Source organism: Biomphalaria glabrata, chromosome 1 (genome assembly GCF_947242115.1).
Source record: "Biomphalaria glabrata chromosome 1, xgBioGlab47.1, whole genome shotgun sequence".
Taxonomy (NCBI): domain Eukaryota; kingdom Metazoa; phylum Mollusca; class Gastropoda; family Planorbidae; genus Biomphalaria; species Biomphalaria glabrata.
In genome coordinates this window covers 47801243-47819515 of record NC_074711.1, presented here as the reverse complement: position 1 = coordinate 47819515, position 18273 = coordinate 47801243, and the positions used below count along the sequence as shown (strand labels likewise).

The window sequence follows — 18273 nt, the reverse complement described above, 5'->3', positions numbered from 1 at the left end:
CTTTACGTTGCAGCTCTTGCAACGTTTTAGGATAAAGACAAAGAAAGTTGAACTGAGCATTATTATTGCTCGAAAAGCGAGACGTGATGAAGAAACTAATGAATCAAGATATATAATTTAAAGGCGTTTTCTGTAATATCCCGAAATCTAAACATGTGGTTTTTGCTCAGTGTGTCTGCCGACTGCCAACTCTCGGCAGCACCAACTCAATACCCGGTACCAAGTTTGTCTGCCATCCATCAGTGTTCCTCAGCATGGTCAAGTTGGTTTTTGATTATGGCATTAATGTGACTGCTGATGTGCTTTGAGCGGTCGTTATGTTAAGTTGGACAGCCTGCAACATCAGGGAAACTGGTTCAATAAATGACGAATAAGTGACGACAATTAACAGGTAAATCCTGCAGATTGTTGGCGATATTTTGCTTTATCATTAAGCCTCCTCCAGATTGCTTGTTTTCCGTGGAGGATTTCCCAGACCAGTAGAAGGTGTAATCAGCTCACCCCTCTGTTGACCTGCCTGGCGTACCTCACTAAGGGGAGAAGTGTCCAGTGCAGATTTCCGCTGCGGGCAGTCATTCGCGTCATTGTCCTGCATTATTCAAATATTTCAACATGCAATTTTGAGAGATAGCCGCTTTTTTTTACTCGGGGGTGATCCGCCATTGCGGGATACCATGAAAGGTATCCAGCCTGAGCTATGTAGTTTTATAGTGGATTGCGCAGACCTAAACCAATCTTTAGGTCAAATGTCGAGCATAGTATCTCAGTATTCTGAGACGGCTGCAGATTGCAGATGGCTCTAAGTTTTATATTGGGATTTTCATCTCCTAGACTAGCTGCCGACCAAGGCTATGGAGCCTAGTCTAACTCTCGACCACAAATATAATTCCTTACAACAGCGTCTTCGCGTAGAATCAGTGAGAAGGATCTATTTTGTATAGCTAGACAATATAAGAACTATCAATAAATATGCGAGGTATTGTAAAAAGACGGAAGTTTTATTGAACATTTGTATTTAAGCTTCATAATTACTGAAACAAAAATATTAAGGACAAAATAAATCGGAAAAAATAATGGATAGAAGTCTGGAAATTCCCGAAACAGGCAGAAAAGATGATAGTGTCCTACCAATGGACCTCATTCACCAATCGTAAACAAACAACATTTAGCCACGTGAAAATATTGATAAAACAACGAAAAAATAGGCATTGTGTATTACGTAATTTGTATAGAAGAAAGAGAATCACGTGGCTAAATGTTGTTTGTTTACGATTGGTGAATGAGGTCCATTACGCAGATATCTAGAATTCGATCCCTATATTTTTTTTTCAATGACAATCCTGTTCGATCAGGTTTGATCGAATCAAATGTGATCAGATCCATTCCAATGATCCGATCCAATCAGATTTGATCCTATTTAATTCAATGAAATCTGATCCGATATGAATCCGATCCTATTCGAACTGATTAAATTCTATCAGATCCGATCATATCCGATGCTGGTTGGGTTTGTTCAGATTCGATGGTCAGATCCGATCCAATCAGATCCTATCCGATATTATTTTGACTGATCAGATCCGTTCCAATCAGATCATATCCTATACACTTCGAACTGATTATATCCTATTCGATACAATTAGGATACGTTCAGATAAAGGCATATTTTTTTATTCCATATGCTTGGACAATTTCGTACGAGTACTTCTTCTTCCCTAGGGCCATTAGAGAATGGAAAGAGATGTCTGAACTAGCTACGGAAACTAAAAACTGAATGTTTAAGTTTCTAGCGAAAACCCCGACATGCGAGACTTGATTAATACTTTTATACGTGTAGGACGTTATTACCTCTCTTTTGAAGGAACATTTGTAATTTATACGATTCGATCCAATCGTATCCAAATAGAATGAGAAATCAGCTTGATATGTTCAAAACTGATAAAAAAAAATATTGCTTGTTTTATTCCTGTTACGTTATGCTCTACTCTCATGTATTGTTGAACAAATACATTCAAATATCAAATATTTATTTTTCAAACATTTTTTTAAATCTATGAATGTATTTTTTGTTTAGGAAGAACTTAGCCTTTAAACCAAAATCTCGCTGGTTGCCTCTGGTTGGTGAAACATTTCCAAAAGGTGGATTGTTTTTTATTGGACGTATCCAACTGACGTATTTGTTTTTCTTGGTAACTGTGCTTCCATATTTGAATTTCCACAACTTTTGATTTTTTTATTGTTGATTTAAGAAAACATTGAAACGCAACTGAAATTGTTTGCTGCGAGAAGTTAGATCTAACACAGGATGAGAGAAGTTATATCAATTCATCTTGGACAAGCTGGGGTACAAATAGGTAATGCTTGTTGGGAACTGTACTGTCTGGAGCATGGAATACAACCAGATGGTCAAATGCCTTCAGACAAAACCATTGGTGGTGGAGATGATTCTTTCAATACATTTTTTAGTGAAACTGGTTCCGGAAAACATGTTCCTAGAGCTGCATTTCTAGATTTGGAACCCACAGTAGTGGATGAAGTAAGAACCGGAACTTACAGACAATTGTTTCATCCGGAACAACTTATATCAGGTAGGAAATGGCGAATAGTTTTGTTTACACATTTGCACACCTATCTACTTCTTAAGCTTTTGAATTTCATAAGCCCATAAAGATAACGCACTTCTGGTTAGTTTTGGCTTGAACCATTTATTTTGTTATCTTTAGTGGAACTGTGCAGCCAGCATTACAATCCTATGACCTATCCCAGCGTGTTTTGGTATCCTCCAGTGGAAGCCCTCCTCCACACACCCACACACTTTTGGACTTTGAACCTTTGTTCTCAAGAATGATACAATTTTGAATAGTGTGACCAGACCCCGCCCCCTTTTTTTTCTAAATCTCTTAATCGAAAGGCCAGTACTGGAAAGTTTTAAGCAAAGCACACACTTCTTTGTGTCATTACTCCTAGATCTAGATTCTAAATGAAAGGAAAGGTAGCATCGTTGGACAGCCCGCATTATAATGACCTTCGTCCGCTCACAGTTTTGTGTGAATAATTGACTGCAATAATTCTGTGTACTCTACTTGATCTAAATATAGATTTATATTGTCTAATAAAAGAATAATATCTACACAAACACGTGCGCGTGATCATAGATAGTTCTTGAACTTGATCTGAAAATACAAAAAAAAATCAATACATTTTCCTGTTTTTATTGTTTATTTCTGCTGTGTCTACCAACAACAACAAAAGTAAAGGAAGTGAGAACGTAATGTGACATCATTTAAAACTGAGTTGTGAATTAAACATTTTAAAAAGTATAAGAAAGAAACTTCTAATGAAAAATTAACCGCTGCAGTTTCAATCTTGAAAAAAAAAAGGGCTTAGATGTTGTTTGTACATAGTAAGTGATAAAATATTCTTTTTCATAATTGTCCTTAAGTTAAGTCTAAGACTTAAGTGTAAGGAAACTTGTTTCCATCTGCCCGTCTGAACAAATTTCTGTCAGGTAACGAACCTAGCAGATTTAAATTTTACATCCCTATTACAGATAGTTCGTATTCTAAGACACTCGGGTCAGAAGCGAGGCCAAAGGCCAAGCAAATATGGGAAACTCGCCCATATTCCATCTCTGTATCACATCAGCCATACAGGTCTCAGCAATAAAAACTACTCATAAAAGAATGGCATGTGGATAGTGACTTTTATTTTTAGCGGCCCCCGAAAGGGCAAAAGACGCTATTAATTTTGTGCGAAATGTCTGTCCGTCCGTCCAGTTTAGATCTCGTAAACTAGAAAAGATATTGAAAATCCGACATCACAATATTTTACATCATTCAAAGTTCTGATGCAACGGCTACTTTTTTTTTTCCTGAAAGCGAAAAATCTAATTTTTAAAATCAGTTATGCAAGCAGTTTTTTTAAAGAGAAAAAGCTAATTAGTATGCATTATAAGTTAGACCTAATTTAAAACGAATAGTAATCTTATAAACTTCCTATTTCTTGAACAACTTCTATGTAGTGCATACTCCGATTTAAAAAAAAAAAATTGAGTCTTTTCAAAACAACTACATTACTTATAAGACTATAGTTAGACCAGGAGAGGCTCGGTAAAGCACTTAGCTTCCGAACCGAGGGTCCCGGGTTCGAATCTTGGTGAAGACTGGGATTTTCAAATTCGGAATCCTTGGGCGCCTCTGAGTCTACCCAGCCCTAATGGGTACCTGACATTAGTTGGGGGAAAAGTAAAGGCGGTTGGTCGTTGTGCTGGCTACATGACACCCTCGTTAACCGTAGGCCACAAAAACAGATGAAATTTACATCATCTGCCCTGTAGACCACAAGGTCTGACAGGGGAACTAGTTAGGCCAGGCTCACATCTAACTTTGCATTCACTTGCACCTATCCTTTGATCTGCTGCACCATTGGGGCACTACACAAGATCTGTCAACCTTCTTTCTCCATTCTTGTCTCTCATTTGTCTTTGATATAGTTTCATTTGGATGTTCGTTCTGAAAATATTGAAGCCTGCCTGTGTGGACCACTTCGGGGGCCGATTTTAAGTTTGTGTTTCCACACAAACTGTCTTTGTAGCCTTGTTTTTTCTACCACAAGTGGGAGAATCAGTGATGAGTCAGCCAGTGAGCTAGGGCTTTAAAATGTAAATATAAGGAGTACAATTTACCTAATGTTATAAATCACCGACAAATCTGAATGAAAATTGGTATGAAGGTCCCTTAGATCTTTGCGAAGCTCCTATGATATGATAAGTTGCCTTCCACATCCGAGGAACTTTGTATTAAAAAAATAAATTTGCATGAATTGTTATGGCATAAGGAAATAGTAAAGATAATTATGAAATAATTTTTTTCAAGTAATTAACTAGATCAGGGGTGGGCAACCTTTTTTCATCGAGGGCTGCATTAAAACAAAATTAGGGATGGGGGCCGCACATATACATATGTATATATGTGTACTTACAATTTAGAAAAAAAATGATAACTAACTATGTATACTATCTTTTAATTCACATATGTACTGCAATATACATTTACTTTAATTTTTTTACACTACCTATTGAAAAACTACAACAAGAATTAGCCATTTCTTAAATTAATTTTACTAATAATATCTTCATAGTGGTCTCCAACATCATAACATTTCAACACAATGGCTTTGTCTGAACGAAATGCGGGAAAATATGCAGGTCGCAACTGGGTTTGCGAAGTCATGTGAAACACTGTACTCGTCCTTAATCTTCAGAATCGAAGACATTGCTATTATAGTTGTTCTCAATATGAAGTATTTGACTGTTTACACTCGTGCATAATGTTCCTGAACTGTGGAACTAGCTTACTAGTTGTTATCCTCTTCCTCTTGACTGCTTACACTTGTTTATTTTCAATCATATTTTCAAAGATATATGTGGACCCTATAATGTGAATTTTAGCAGCAATGTTTTTTTAAGTTTGGAAATGCAGTTTCAAGAAAAGACCCGTAAAACTTCTGTGGAAGAACTGACTTAAACTTCTCTTTCAGGTCATAATTTGCTTGGAGGTGTGTGCTCTGGAGTTGAATCAGCTTCTATACTAATTGATGAACTGATGATATAACTGTTTCTAAGTTCTTGACTTCTTAAAATTTGCTTTCAAATTCCAAAATCAAAGAATAAGTCTTGTACTTTTCAACCATTTTGCTAGAAATAGTTTTACATTTCAGCAAATGACAAACCCTGTCTTTATTTGCTTACCTGGAGAAATGGGATGACTTTGTTTGAAAAGATTTAACATGCACATACATTTCATGTGCAAACAACCCATTGCATTGATGTCGATGGCAAACATGAAGTCTATCTTTCACTCTTCATTAGAAATATTAGTCACAAAGTCACAGGAACAAAACAATTTCTTCCTTGAGATCTCAAGTTTTTCTCATTACCTTGAACATGCTAAGCTAGCGGATAATACTGTAGTACCGAACATGGGAATGATATGTTTCCAAATATATAAGTAGTTCTCTAAACTGCATGTGATCAAGACCCCTAGCTCTGATAAGTTTAAGCTCTGAGATAGTTGGGTCTATAACATGTCTAATATTCAATGCAGCTTTGCACAAACTTTCCAGTGTAGAGGTAAGAGTGTATGGTTGGGACAATATTCTTTATTTTATTAAGAAATCTATGTGTGTGTGTTTTTCTCAGTCAAAGCTCGGACACCATGTTGTTGACTCGCCATCTTGTTACACTTTCAATTAGTTCTTCATAGCAAAAAATGGCCTGAATTTGTGTCTTTGACTAAATGTTTCGACATATTACCAATAACAAAAATCCTCCTTTACTTTAAACTTATTAGAATGACATATAAACACAATGTTTCTTTAGTCTCTTCGTCATAAGAATTAGAAGTTTCAATAATTAAAATAGATATTTAAAATCATTTATCTTTAATATACATGCATTATATTTTTACATATTATGTGGGCATATATAATGTTTGTGGGTGTGGGTTAGGGTTAGGGTCGTAATTTGCCAACCCCTAGATTTAACTTTTTTTTTTGTAAAATTCACATTCAAACTTTTTTTTTTTAAATTTTGAGATCCCATACATTCGTATTAGTTTTGACTCTATATAAAGTAATATAAAGTAAATTCTTTGTCATTTCTGTAATGAGATGTCCAAATACACGTCTGAGACACAGGATGCAGTTGAAGGGTTCCGGCTAATTTATTGGGTGTTTAAAAAAAATAATATTTGGCCAAAATAAACAAGTATAAATAGAAGTAGCATAAAGACTTCTTGTATATTATCTTTTTCTCCTAAGTGTACTTGAAAAAAAAAAACTTGCCTTATGTCACTCCCGCTTCCCTTTAGACGCTGACTAAATAAAAACAACTAAAATACCAAAATAAATGTAGAGAGGGGAACGGGAATATGACATTCAATTGGGGCCTGCGTAAACTGCATTTTTTTCTCTAGGCCTGCAACTGACGGCCCTTAGAAATATTTGCAGCGTCTAATACCGTGCATTGCTTGTTTTAAGATTAAATGATGCAAAACAAAAACAAAAAAAACAAGATTACAAAGAGAGGCGGCCCCCGTCGTATCTGCCTATTCGCAAGGAATATTCAAGACGTGATTTTATTTTGATTGTCAAAAGTAATAATGTTTCAAAGATCCATTTGCCGTTGTAAAAAAAAAGTTTTTTTTTCTGTTTTCTTTTAATTTTATCAGCTTGTTGACCAGAAAAATACCTTTAATTAATATTTACATTCGTTGTGAACACTTTTTGTAGATTTTATAGATATATCGGCCTGTGGGATACTGCAAATGCACAAAAAATTGTCTTTCTTTGTTAACATTTATGTATTGTTTTAGAATTGGTGTATTTTTATGAAAAAATCGCTTGCATAGTTAATTTTATAAATTAAACGGTTTGCTTTTAGAAAACCAAAAGTAGCCGTTGCACCTAAACTTTTCAAGCCGCATTTAATGATGAAATAGTATTTTTCATATCTCTTCTAGTTTTCGAGATCTGAGTGTGACAGACGGACATTTTGCACAAACCCAATAGCGGCTTTTTCCCCTTACGGGAGCCGCTAAAAATCTATATAGAATGCATATAAGTGGAACTAAATATAAAACAATTAAGTAGTTTTTCATATTATCGCGTGAACAGCAAAGTTATGCCAAAAGAAAGGAAGATTTTTTTCTTTTACGGAAATGTTTTTTTCTTGAGGATTTGAAAATTAGATATTCATTATATTACATTAGTTAGGCCAGGTTCACAAATAACTTCACCTTCACTTATCCTTTGGTCTGCTGGACCGCCTGGGCTCCACACAAGATCTGTCAACATTCTTTCTCCATTATTCTCTTTCATTTCTCTTTGATAGAATTATTTCATTCTGACATTCTTTCTGAAAATATTGAAACCTGCCTTTTTACTGCCTGGGAACTTCGGGGAACGATACCAGGATGTCAGGGAGAAATTTTTAAGATTACACAACTTAAAAACACTGTTCGACAGTGTCGACCCTGGGAAGGTACTGGGCTTTGTCCGGGTGGTAGGGTTGTCTACGAAGATCTGATTTATGAATTGTGAACATATAATATTTTACATAAGATTTTTACCAAATTATTAAATTTTTACTACATTTACTATTTTAACTGTGAATAGACCTTGTTTTTAACTATTTAACTGTATAGAATTTAGCCTTTGTTATGTAAAGGGAGAGTGATCCTTAAAGGATTACGGGCACGACATGGCCTAAATTGTGCCGATGTGCCTAAACTCAAAACTCAAACTCAGCTAAAATGTCAAAAGCTGCTATATGCTGATGATATTGTCCTTTTGAAATCCGGAAGGAGCGCAACCTCTATACAAAAGTGTTACAAAAAGATCTCCATACGCTCTGCTCATACACACAAAAGTGGAGGCTAGAAATAAACACCTCCAAGACGGTCTATTCTCTGTTCCCGCTCGGGACTAGCATTCTCGGGCAAACTTTCCAGTTCTCCCTCAACGGAGTGGCTCTCAGCATGGAAAAGCTACTCAAGTACCTTGGTGTAACTTTAGATCGCAAACTAAAAATGTGTGATCCAGGATGTTGCATGAAAGGCCTGAGGGAAACTTTGTATTGTGCGGAAGCTGGCATCCACGAAGGTAGCCCGAGCAGACGTGCTCCGATCCCTGTATTTAGGAGCAGTCCGATCACAGATAAACTACAGCCGACCTGTGCAAATTTATGGCTCTAGGACTGTTCTTGAACGACTTGATAAAATACAGTCCCAAGCACTAAGATTTGTCTGTGGAACCTTTAGGACAAGTCAGTAAATGCGGCTGAAATAATGGCTAATATAGGTCCACTAAACCTTAGGAGGGAAAGGTCAGTACTGACCTGCTATGAGCGGTATAAAAGGCTAGATGAATACCTCCCAGCTAGAAAACTAGTTGAAGGTTGGAGATGCAGAAGACGTATCCAGATGCAGTCTATTATGCATCATGCCACTAGACTATTTGATGAAGCTGGCCTCTCCACCAACCGACAAAACATTCAACGCTTTCATCCCCTTCCCCCTTGGTGTCGCCCAACGACCCCAGACATACGCTTGAAATTAGTAGACCCTAATGCCACTAAGCAAAGCCGTTCATCTAACGACCTTCAAATCCTAGCACTGGAGGCCATTAATACCTTCAAGCCCAGTGCTATTTTTGCATACACTGATGGGTCGGCATCAATAGATTCTGGAAGAGCAGGCTATGGAGCCTACATCGACTTTCTTGGCTCTTACACAGTCAAAATCTTTGGACCATGTGGTAGTGTTTGCAGTTTTGATGTGGAGACCATGGCAGTCTGTGAAGCCTTAAAAGTCAATGACTCTCAACTCGGCGAGGGACATTTGAGGGCAACACAGATTGTTGTGGTCACCGACTCAAAATCTGTACTACAGGCTTTGCAAAGCCCCGGACCATGGCCCCCCAATATCAACACTGTCATCATGGCTTCACATAACATTAAACAACGCTATGACACCCCTGTAATTATGCAGTGGGTACCGAGTCACATAGTCACAATTGCAGACTCTTTGGCCCACCAGGGAGGGCAAATTCCACCCACTGATGAGGCTGTAAGCTTTCATCAAGCCCTGGCTATAATAAAAAAAAAAAAGAAATGGAAAAGTGGTTTGAGTCCCAAAAAGCCCGTGGAGTCTGGGAGCGCATGAGGCGCCCTGACCGCACTTCCCCGTGGTGGAGGCTGTCCAGGCCTGAGCAAGCTGTTGTAGCACAGTGCAGGACGGGCCATTGTCCTGTTGGCTCATATTTCTCGCGGCTATGGCCAAATTTTGATTCACGGTGCCCCCGCTGCAGGGAAGAAGAGGAAACCGTGCCTCATATTCTGTTTGACTGCCCCAGACTTGCTGATCTCCGTCTAGACAGGTCTGGGAAACCCAAAATTCTCGACCTGTATGGCGACATTTATGCACTACGCAAGACAGCAGGGTTTCTGTCCAGGGCTTTTGCAAGAGAGGATTTGAGCCTCTCAAGCCCTCACTCAAATGGAGTTTGATGATGATGATGATGATCAATAATAGGCTATTAGTTTGTAACCAGTTTGTTATAAAGTTAACAGCATTGCCTGGTCGTACGGTTAGCGTGCTGGACTGATTATCTCGACGGTCCCTGGTTCATAACCAGCTCGCTGCCATCCCCCGTCGTCCAGCGGGAGGTTTGCACAATGAAGCTATTTATCTTTAATTTTGAAAGGACATCCGAAACATTTACAACGGCAAATAAATCTTTGAAACATTATTACTTTTGACAATCAAAATAAAATCACATCTTGAATATTCCTTGCGAATAGGCGGATCCGACAGGGATCAGACAAGGGCCTGCTCTAAGTTGGTGTGATCTTGTTTTAGAAGACATTTTACTATGTCTTGGGCGATTCTTCTTCACTTTCCCATATCCAAATGGTCGAATTTCCCCATCTGTAATTAATAATCCTTAGGAGGACTTTAGGGTGACAAATAAAATATTTATATAGATATACTAGCCAGATATTATACGCTGCCCGCGGGTCTTAACTTGCGTATAGTCAATATAGTCACTGATATTAGAAACAATTAAAGAAAATAATAATGTTATAAGTAAAAAGAATGCATGAATTCATGAATATACAAGATTACAAAGAGAGTTTGTGTTACACAAACTCAGAGGCGGCCCCCGTCGAAGTCGGATCCCTGTCGGATCTGCATATTCGCAAATAATATTCAAGAGGTGATTTAATTTTGATGTAAAATGTTTTACACGTTTCGGATGTTCCTTCAGAGTTGAAGATAATTACTTCCTAGTCCAAACCTCCCGCAGGACGACGGGGGATGGGAGCGGGCAGGGTTTGAACCCTGGGCCGTCCATAAATCTGAACGACAGTCCAGCGCGCAAACGGCACGACCAGGCAGCCATCAGATGGTCAAAAGTAATAATGTTTCAAAGATTCATTTGCCGTAAATTTAAAAAAAAAATAGTAGATTAGTTTTAGTATATTAAAACATTACAATATTGATCAAAACGTTTGGAAATGAAAATCTACACTTTTTTTTTACACTTTAAGTTTAGAAATTGAAATTCTACATCTAAAAATCTAGATCTAGTTTAAAAAATCTAGATTAGATCTAAATCAAGATATCATTCCTTTTTTAAACTCGAGTCACATAACGAGGCTTAATAAACATTACTATACCGAGTTCTTTTTTCCTTTGAAGAATTAATTCCATATAACGTCAGAGGGAAAAAAAAACACTACGTCACACGGCCTAGGTAGACTAAAAATCGCCTTCATCTATAAGAGCCATTTATCGAGTGTTCATAGACTTTGGTGCACCGAGTGCGTTCTTTAAGCATTTCATTTAAAGAATTCATTCCATATGACGTCAAAGGAAAAAAAACACTACGTCACACGGCCTAGCTAGAATAAAAATCGCCTTCATCATTACGAGCCTTTTATCGAGTGTTCATGGACATTGGTGCACCGAGTGCGTTCTTTTAGCATTTCATTTAAAGAATTCATTCCATATGACGTCAAAGGAAAAAAAAACACTACGTCACAAGGCCTAGCTAGACTAAAAATCACCTTTATCAACACGAGCCATTTCTCGAGTGTTCATAGACATTGGTGCACCGAGTGCGTTCTTTTAGCATTTCATTTAAAGAATTCATTCCATGTGACGTCAAAGGAAAAAAAACCGCTACGTCACACGGCTTAGTAAGACTAAAATATGTTTTCATTAATACAAGCAATTTTTTCGAGGGTTAATAGACATTGGTGCACCGAGTGCGTTCTTTTAACATTACATTTAAAGAGTCCATTCAAAGAAAAAAAATTCCATTACCTCACAATAGGCTAGCACCGGTACCATAAAAAAAAATGTCTTTATTTACACGAGATATTTAACGAGGGTTCATAGACATTGGTGCACTGAGTTCTAATAGATATTATTTAAAAAGGATCAAAGCCACATTGTTTTTGCGTTTTGTCTGTCAGTCGGTCTGTCCGTTATCTTGATATAAAAAAAAACAACTAAAAGTTATTAAAAATTGATTAACCTTTATTTTACGTTTCAAAACATCGCAATAATTTTTAGGTATGAACACAATTGAAAAGTTTATATAATAGATTGTTCCGGATGTTTGTATAAATAGTAAAAGAAAAAGAGAATTTCAGATAAATGTAATACCGTTAATTAAATTTTTTGGATGGTCTCGTATAAAAATTAGATGTACTACAGCCACGTGGAGAGATTTTCATACCTTACTTTGGTGTTTGGATTCTGTTTTCCTTAAAAATCGGAACATAATATTAACGATAATTAGATTTTTTAATGTTTTAGGTAGAAAGTTAAATGTACTGTAAGAGAGTAGTGAGTTATAATATTTTTCATAAAAATCCGTAAAAACATTATTTCGTAAATGAGAAGATTATTTGTTTATTAATTAGAAGAGGGAGTTCAAACAATTATTTGGCGTTAGTAGATTTTTAAATAAATTCGGAAATTTCTGGCGACGATTTGTAAGAAACAAAATCCGGAACTTTCTTTATCGATTACAAAACTTCTATGTTATGTTTTACAAGAAAATTAAATGTCTAAAAAGTAATTTTCAGTAATCAATTCTAGTAAATTACTTTTTTTAAAAGCCTTATGCGATTTCAAACAATCATTAGGCATAATTCATGTTTTATAAAACAATATTCGGAACATTTTTACACTTAATGAAATATAAGTCAGTATAGAGATTATGATTTAGCATTAATATGCTATTTACATAAAAAACGGAACAACATATTATTGATAATGTGTTTTTGCAACGTTTAAGCATGGAAATTGAATGTAATATAAGTTAGAAGAGCAAACAAACATTTGTTGGCGTTGATTAGTTTTGCACAAAAAAATCCGGAACAATCAATTTTAGATACTTAAAACTATTGAGATGTTATGGGAGGAACATTAAAGGGTAAATCAATTTTCAATAGCTTTTAGAGTTCTAGTTTTTTAAATCTAATCGTGACGGACAGACTGACCAACAGACAAAACGCACAAAAATAAGCTTCTTTTATTCGGATGGGGGCACTAAACAAAAAATAAATAAAATCTGATTTTTAAAAAAAGTTTAAGGAATTGGTTTAGCACCTGATCATGTTGCGACGTTACGCTACTGCACGAAAATCGCTGCATAAAAAGTCCATTTAAAAAAATGTGCGTGATATTTACATACAAAGTGCATTATTAGCCTTTATAAACAAACAGAAATGTTTTCTTTTAATTTTAGCAGCTAGTTGACCAGAAAAAACGTCTTTAACTATTATTTATATTTGTTGTAAACATTTCCTGTACATTTTAAAAATATATTTGACTTAGTGATACTGAAAATACACAAAAATTGTCCATCTTTGTTAGCATATTGTAACATTGCCTCCCTTACATTTACGTAATTGTTTTAGAATTGGTGTATTTTTTTGAAAAAATCGCTTGCATAATTAATTTTATAAATTAAACGGTTTGCTTTTAGAAAACCAAAAGTAGCCGTTGCACCTAAACTTTTCAAGCCGGATTTAATGATGAAATAATATTTTTCATATCTCTTCTAGTTTTCGAGATCTGAGTGTGACAGACGGACAGACGGACAGACGGACATTTTGCACAAACCTAATAGCGGCTTTTTCCCCTTACGGGGGCCGCTAAAAAGTAGTATGAATTGAGCTAAAAATAGCTAATTGACCTAAATCCAATTTTTTAATGAAAACATTGACTTGTGTATAGATATAGATCTATATTTAGAAGCGCGCGATACCAAGAATATGCAGCTATGGCGAACGAATGCATGTAAAAATGCTTTAGAAACACAAATTGAAGGTTAATTTGATTTAAATATGAAATGAATAGACTATATTTTGTATGTTCATGTGTTAAAGTATAAAGTAGATCTGCCATCTAAGAATTAGATCAAGAGTTAAGTTAGACCTAGACATCAGATGTTTGTGTGCAAGCATGGAGCCTTCGCTCTTGTCTTGTGTAAACATGTCTGTTTGGATTCTAAAGTATGTCAGGACGTCTAAATTCGCAGATATAAGGAACAAATTTATGTAAAAATGCTTTTGAAACACACATTTGAAGATTTATTTTATTCAATAATAAAATCGATAGACTATATTTTGTATTTTTATGTGTCTTATCTTATATAATACATACGTTACTTCAAAAAAGAAGATGATTACGTCCTACGCGTCATGCATTTAGTCATGCATATTAACCAATGACTTAAATTCTGCCAAGTCACTGGTTTTCCTGGCTAGCTCAGGCAACCCATTCCATGCTCTAATAGCACTAGGGAAGAAGGAGTATTTGTACAAATTTGTCCTAGCATATGGGACGAGGAATGTGCCTTTATCTTTGTGTCTTTCAGAGTATTTTATTAAATTTTGTTTTTGTATTTGAAGATTATGGTTCAGTGTTTTATGTATTATTGCTACTTTACTTTTGAGCCTTCTGTCCTGAAGGCTTTCTAAATTTAGTGATTTTACTAAAGGTGTTACTCTAGTCAAATGTGAATATTCGTTTGTTATGAATCTCACTGCTCTATTTTGTGTCTGTTCCAGTTTCTTAATGTTTTCTTGAGTTGAGGGGTCCCAAACGGAGGATGCATATTCTATTATTGGCCTAACCAAAGTTAAATAACATTTTAGTTTTATGTTCTTATCTGATTTATAGAAATTTCTTTTAATAAATCCTAATGCTTTGTTTGATTTTTTTGTAGTTTCATCAATATGTGGATTCCATGCCAGTTTTTCATTTATTATAACAGCTAGGTATTTTGCGTTTTTAGTCTGTGTTACTGGTTTGCCATGAATAAGATAAGTGGAATTAATTTGTTTTAGTTTTTTTTGTTACTCTTAACAACTGACATTTTTCTGGGTGGAAAGACATGCTCCAATTTGATTCCCATTTCTGTAATTCATCTAATTCTCTTTGTAAAATATATGTGTCCTGTGTTGTTTTTATTGTTCTATATATTATGCAATCGTCTGCAAATAATCTGACTTTTGTTCCTGAAGTAATGCAATTTGGTAAATCATTTATGTAAATTAAAAATAGTAGTGGACCCAAGACTGTTCCTTGAGGTACACCTGAGTTTACTGTTATCGGTGTTGATTTAGAGCCATTTATTATTACAGTTTGTTCTCTCCCTATCAGAAAATCTTTAATCCACTGATGCAGTGGACCATTAATGCCGAAATATTTTAATTTTTTAAGCAAACTATGGTGGTGAACTTTGTCAAAAGCCTTAGAAAAATCTAGTAAGATAGCATCTATTTGTTCACTATTATCTAAACCTTTTGAAAAATCATCAATTAGTCCTATTAGTTGTGTTTCACATGATCTATATTTCCTAAAACCATGTTGGTATGGTGTGAGGACATTATGTTTGTCTAAGTGGTTTATGATGTTGCTACATATTATGTGTTCTAGGATTTTACATGTGATGCTGGTAAGTGATACTGGTCTGTAGTTTCCTGGGTCAGATTTTTCTCCTTTTTTAAATAGGGGGGTGACATTAGCTTCTTTCCAGTCCTTTGGTACTCTGCCCTGGTTAAGTGAAGCCTGAAAGAGTATTTTGAACACTGGGGCTAGCTCATTGCATAGTTCTTTGAGTAATCTAGCTGGAATACCATCAGGTCCAGACGGTATATTTGGTTTGGTGTTGGCTAATAGTTTTTGAATTCCATTTTCTTGTACTACTATATCTTCTATGTTGTCTACTTGTTTCAAATTCAGTAATATGTCTTTGTCTCCTGGGACTGAGAATGCTGATGCAAAGTATTTGTAGAGGATGTTTGCTTTAGTTCCATTATCATTATGTATTATATTATGTTCATCTTTTAATGGCGCTATGCCTGTTGTTTCCATTTTCTTAGACTTAATGTATGACCATAGGTTTTTGTTATTATCTTTAGATATTACAGTGTTTATGTATTCACTCTGCAGCTGTCTGCTTACTTTTTGGGTTAATTTTTAATTTTTATATACTTTTTGTAAACTCTTTCTGCATTAGTTTCTTTAAATTTTCTATATAGGTTTTCCTTCTGTTTACAAAGCTTCTTTAGTCTATTATTAAACCAGCATTTATTTATTTTGTTTGATGTATATTTAGTTGGTATATGATTTTCTATAATGCTTTTAAGATGGTTTTTAATGAAATTCCAGAGGTCATCGACTGGTTGGTTAATGTCTTTTTCTAATAAGAATGTTTGTTGAAAGTTTAATGCAGCTTGGTGTAGTTGTGTTAGGTTACATTTATTCCAGAGTAAGATTTTTCTTTTGGGTTTTGTATTGGCTACTGCTTTTATCTGACTGTGTCTGATAGACCAGGGATAATATCATAATCAACTACTAATCCAGGCCTGTTGGTTAAGAAGAGATCTACTGTGTTGTTTAATCTAGTTGGCTTTTTAATGATTTGATATAAACTTAGTTTTTAAGGTTTTGGTGTTTATCTATGGTTAGTGTTTTCCAATTTATATCAGGTAAGTTGAAATCACCCATAATCCAAAAAACTGCATTTTTATTTGTCTTTTTAAGTGTAGTAATCTGATTACATAGTTCCTGCATGTATTCTAAACTAGAATTTGGTGGTCTGTAAATGCTGCCTATTATTAGGGATGTTGAGGTGGTATTAATTTTACAAAATGTTGATTCTATATTTTTGAGTTAGGTAAGGTAATTTCTTCTGCTATAAGAGTGTTTTTTATTGCTAAAAGAACTCCTCCATGATTATCAGCCCTGTCTTTTCTAAAAATTTCATAATTACTATTGAAAATTTCTGCATTATAAATTTCAGGATGTAGCCAAAGTAAAAAAAAAACTATCTGTGCTAAGTGTAGTTTTTTAAATTAGATCTAGATCCTTTCGATATTGTCTCATGTAAACACGACCTAAATCCATAAAATAGTAATACTTTCATAGAGTTGAGCAACCTTTTTTTTTCAGGATCTTAATTTTGTCTTAGGGTTACTTTAAATACGTTATGGTTCCAGCTAGTACTCAAGGATTATTTATGCCAAGTTTTATCAAGATTGGAGAAACGGTTTTGATTTCTGTGCGAGACCTACATACATACATACGCCTTTCTACTTTATAGTATAGATATTGACACACGCATTATCCACCGTCTTGGCCCATTGATTTGTTCCTGGTCTATACATATATATTTTTTTATAACTCTGCCATGCGCACCGCCATCATCCAGGCTAGTGCAGAAGGTGCGCACTTCTAGAAACCAGACTAGGAAGGATGTTGACATTAGGAAGAAGAACGAATTCCGCCCAAGTCTAGAGCCGAAGTGAAGAGACTGTGCTAAAGGAAGATGTTATTATGTATTTGTGATGTTCTGTGAATAACATCCTTGTCTCGTTGAGTCGTCTCACATAAGTTATTACATTTGGTGTCAGAAATGGGATTGGGCGACTCAACGAAGGCATTAGGTAGGAGCTTATTTAAAATGACATCTATGAAACGGCTAGACGAGTTGGAATTAAAGGAACTGAAAGTAGAGCTCGAGTGGCGGCGTCTGAAACGCTATGAAAAGAATAAGGACATTCTAAGAGCACGTCTTCGACTGGCTCTGGCTGATGAAGGGGAGGATCCGGAAACATATTTGTTTGAGGTGGATCCAGATATCGGCGAGCTTTTCAAAACTTTGAAAGACTCACTAAAAGACATGTACGACTCGATGCGTGAAGAAATGAAAATGATGGCGAACATGTTCGGGAACAAGGTGGATGAGATGGTAATGAAAAAGGAAGGCCAAATAGACCAAAGTGATCAAATGGTGTCGCAAGCGAAAGAAGGAATAGACTCGTAAATGAAGGAACAGTAACCTGGTCAGGACTGTGGCTGCACAAACAGTGGTGATGGAGGCACTGGGGATTGTCGTGCCGTATGTGACTGTGTTGTGGGCAAGTCATGCGGGGGTAACTTTCAAGACGAGAAACTTGACGAAGATTGCTGCGACGATCTCAACGGGATGTTTCAAATCGAAATGAAAGAAACAAATGAAGAAACTAGGGAAGTCTGCTATGTGCCTGAAGATTTTGTTCCTAATGTATCTGCAACAAGTACCTAAATGAGCTGAACAGATCAAAACAACGTTGGGTCTGCGTCCAAGCTTGTTGCTGTGGACCTTTAAGATCTCTGTTTATCTGTCAGTACCTTTGACGAGAACTCA

At 35.8% G+C, this 18273-nt stretch overlaps 1 protein-coding gene across 1 annotated transcript in view; it reads left to right on the top strand.

The window, feature by feature from the left end:
• The first annotated feature begins 2115 nt into the window (after positions 1-2115).
• The window catches only part of LOC106069294 (tubulin alpha-1A chain-like), a 40394-nt gene continuing 24236 nt past the window's right edge, over positions 2116-18273 (top strand). The window contains exon 1 of the mRNA XM_056040652.1: positions 2116-2585. Coding sequence (XP_055896627.1) covers positions 2303-2585 — 283 coding nt within the window. The 5' untranslated portion in view covers positions 2116-2302. The remainder of the gene's footprint in view (positions 2586-18273) is intronic.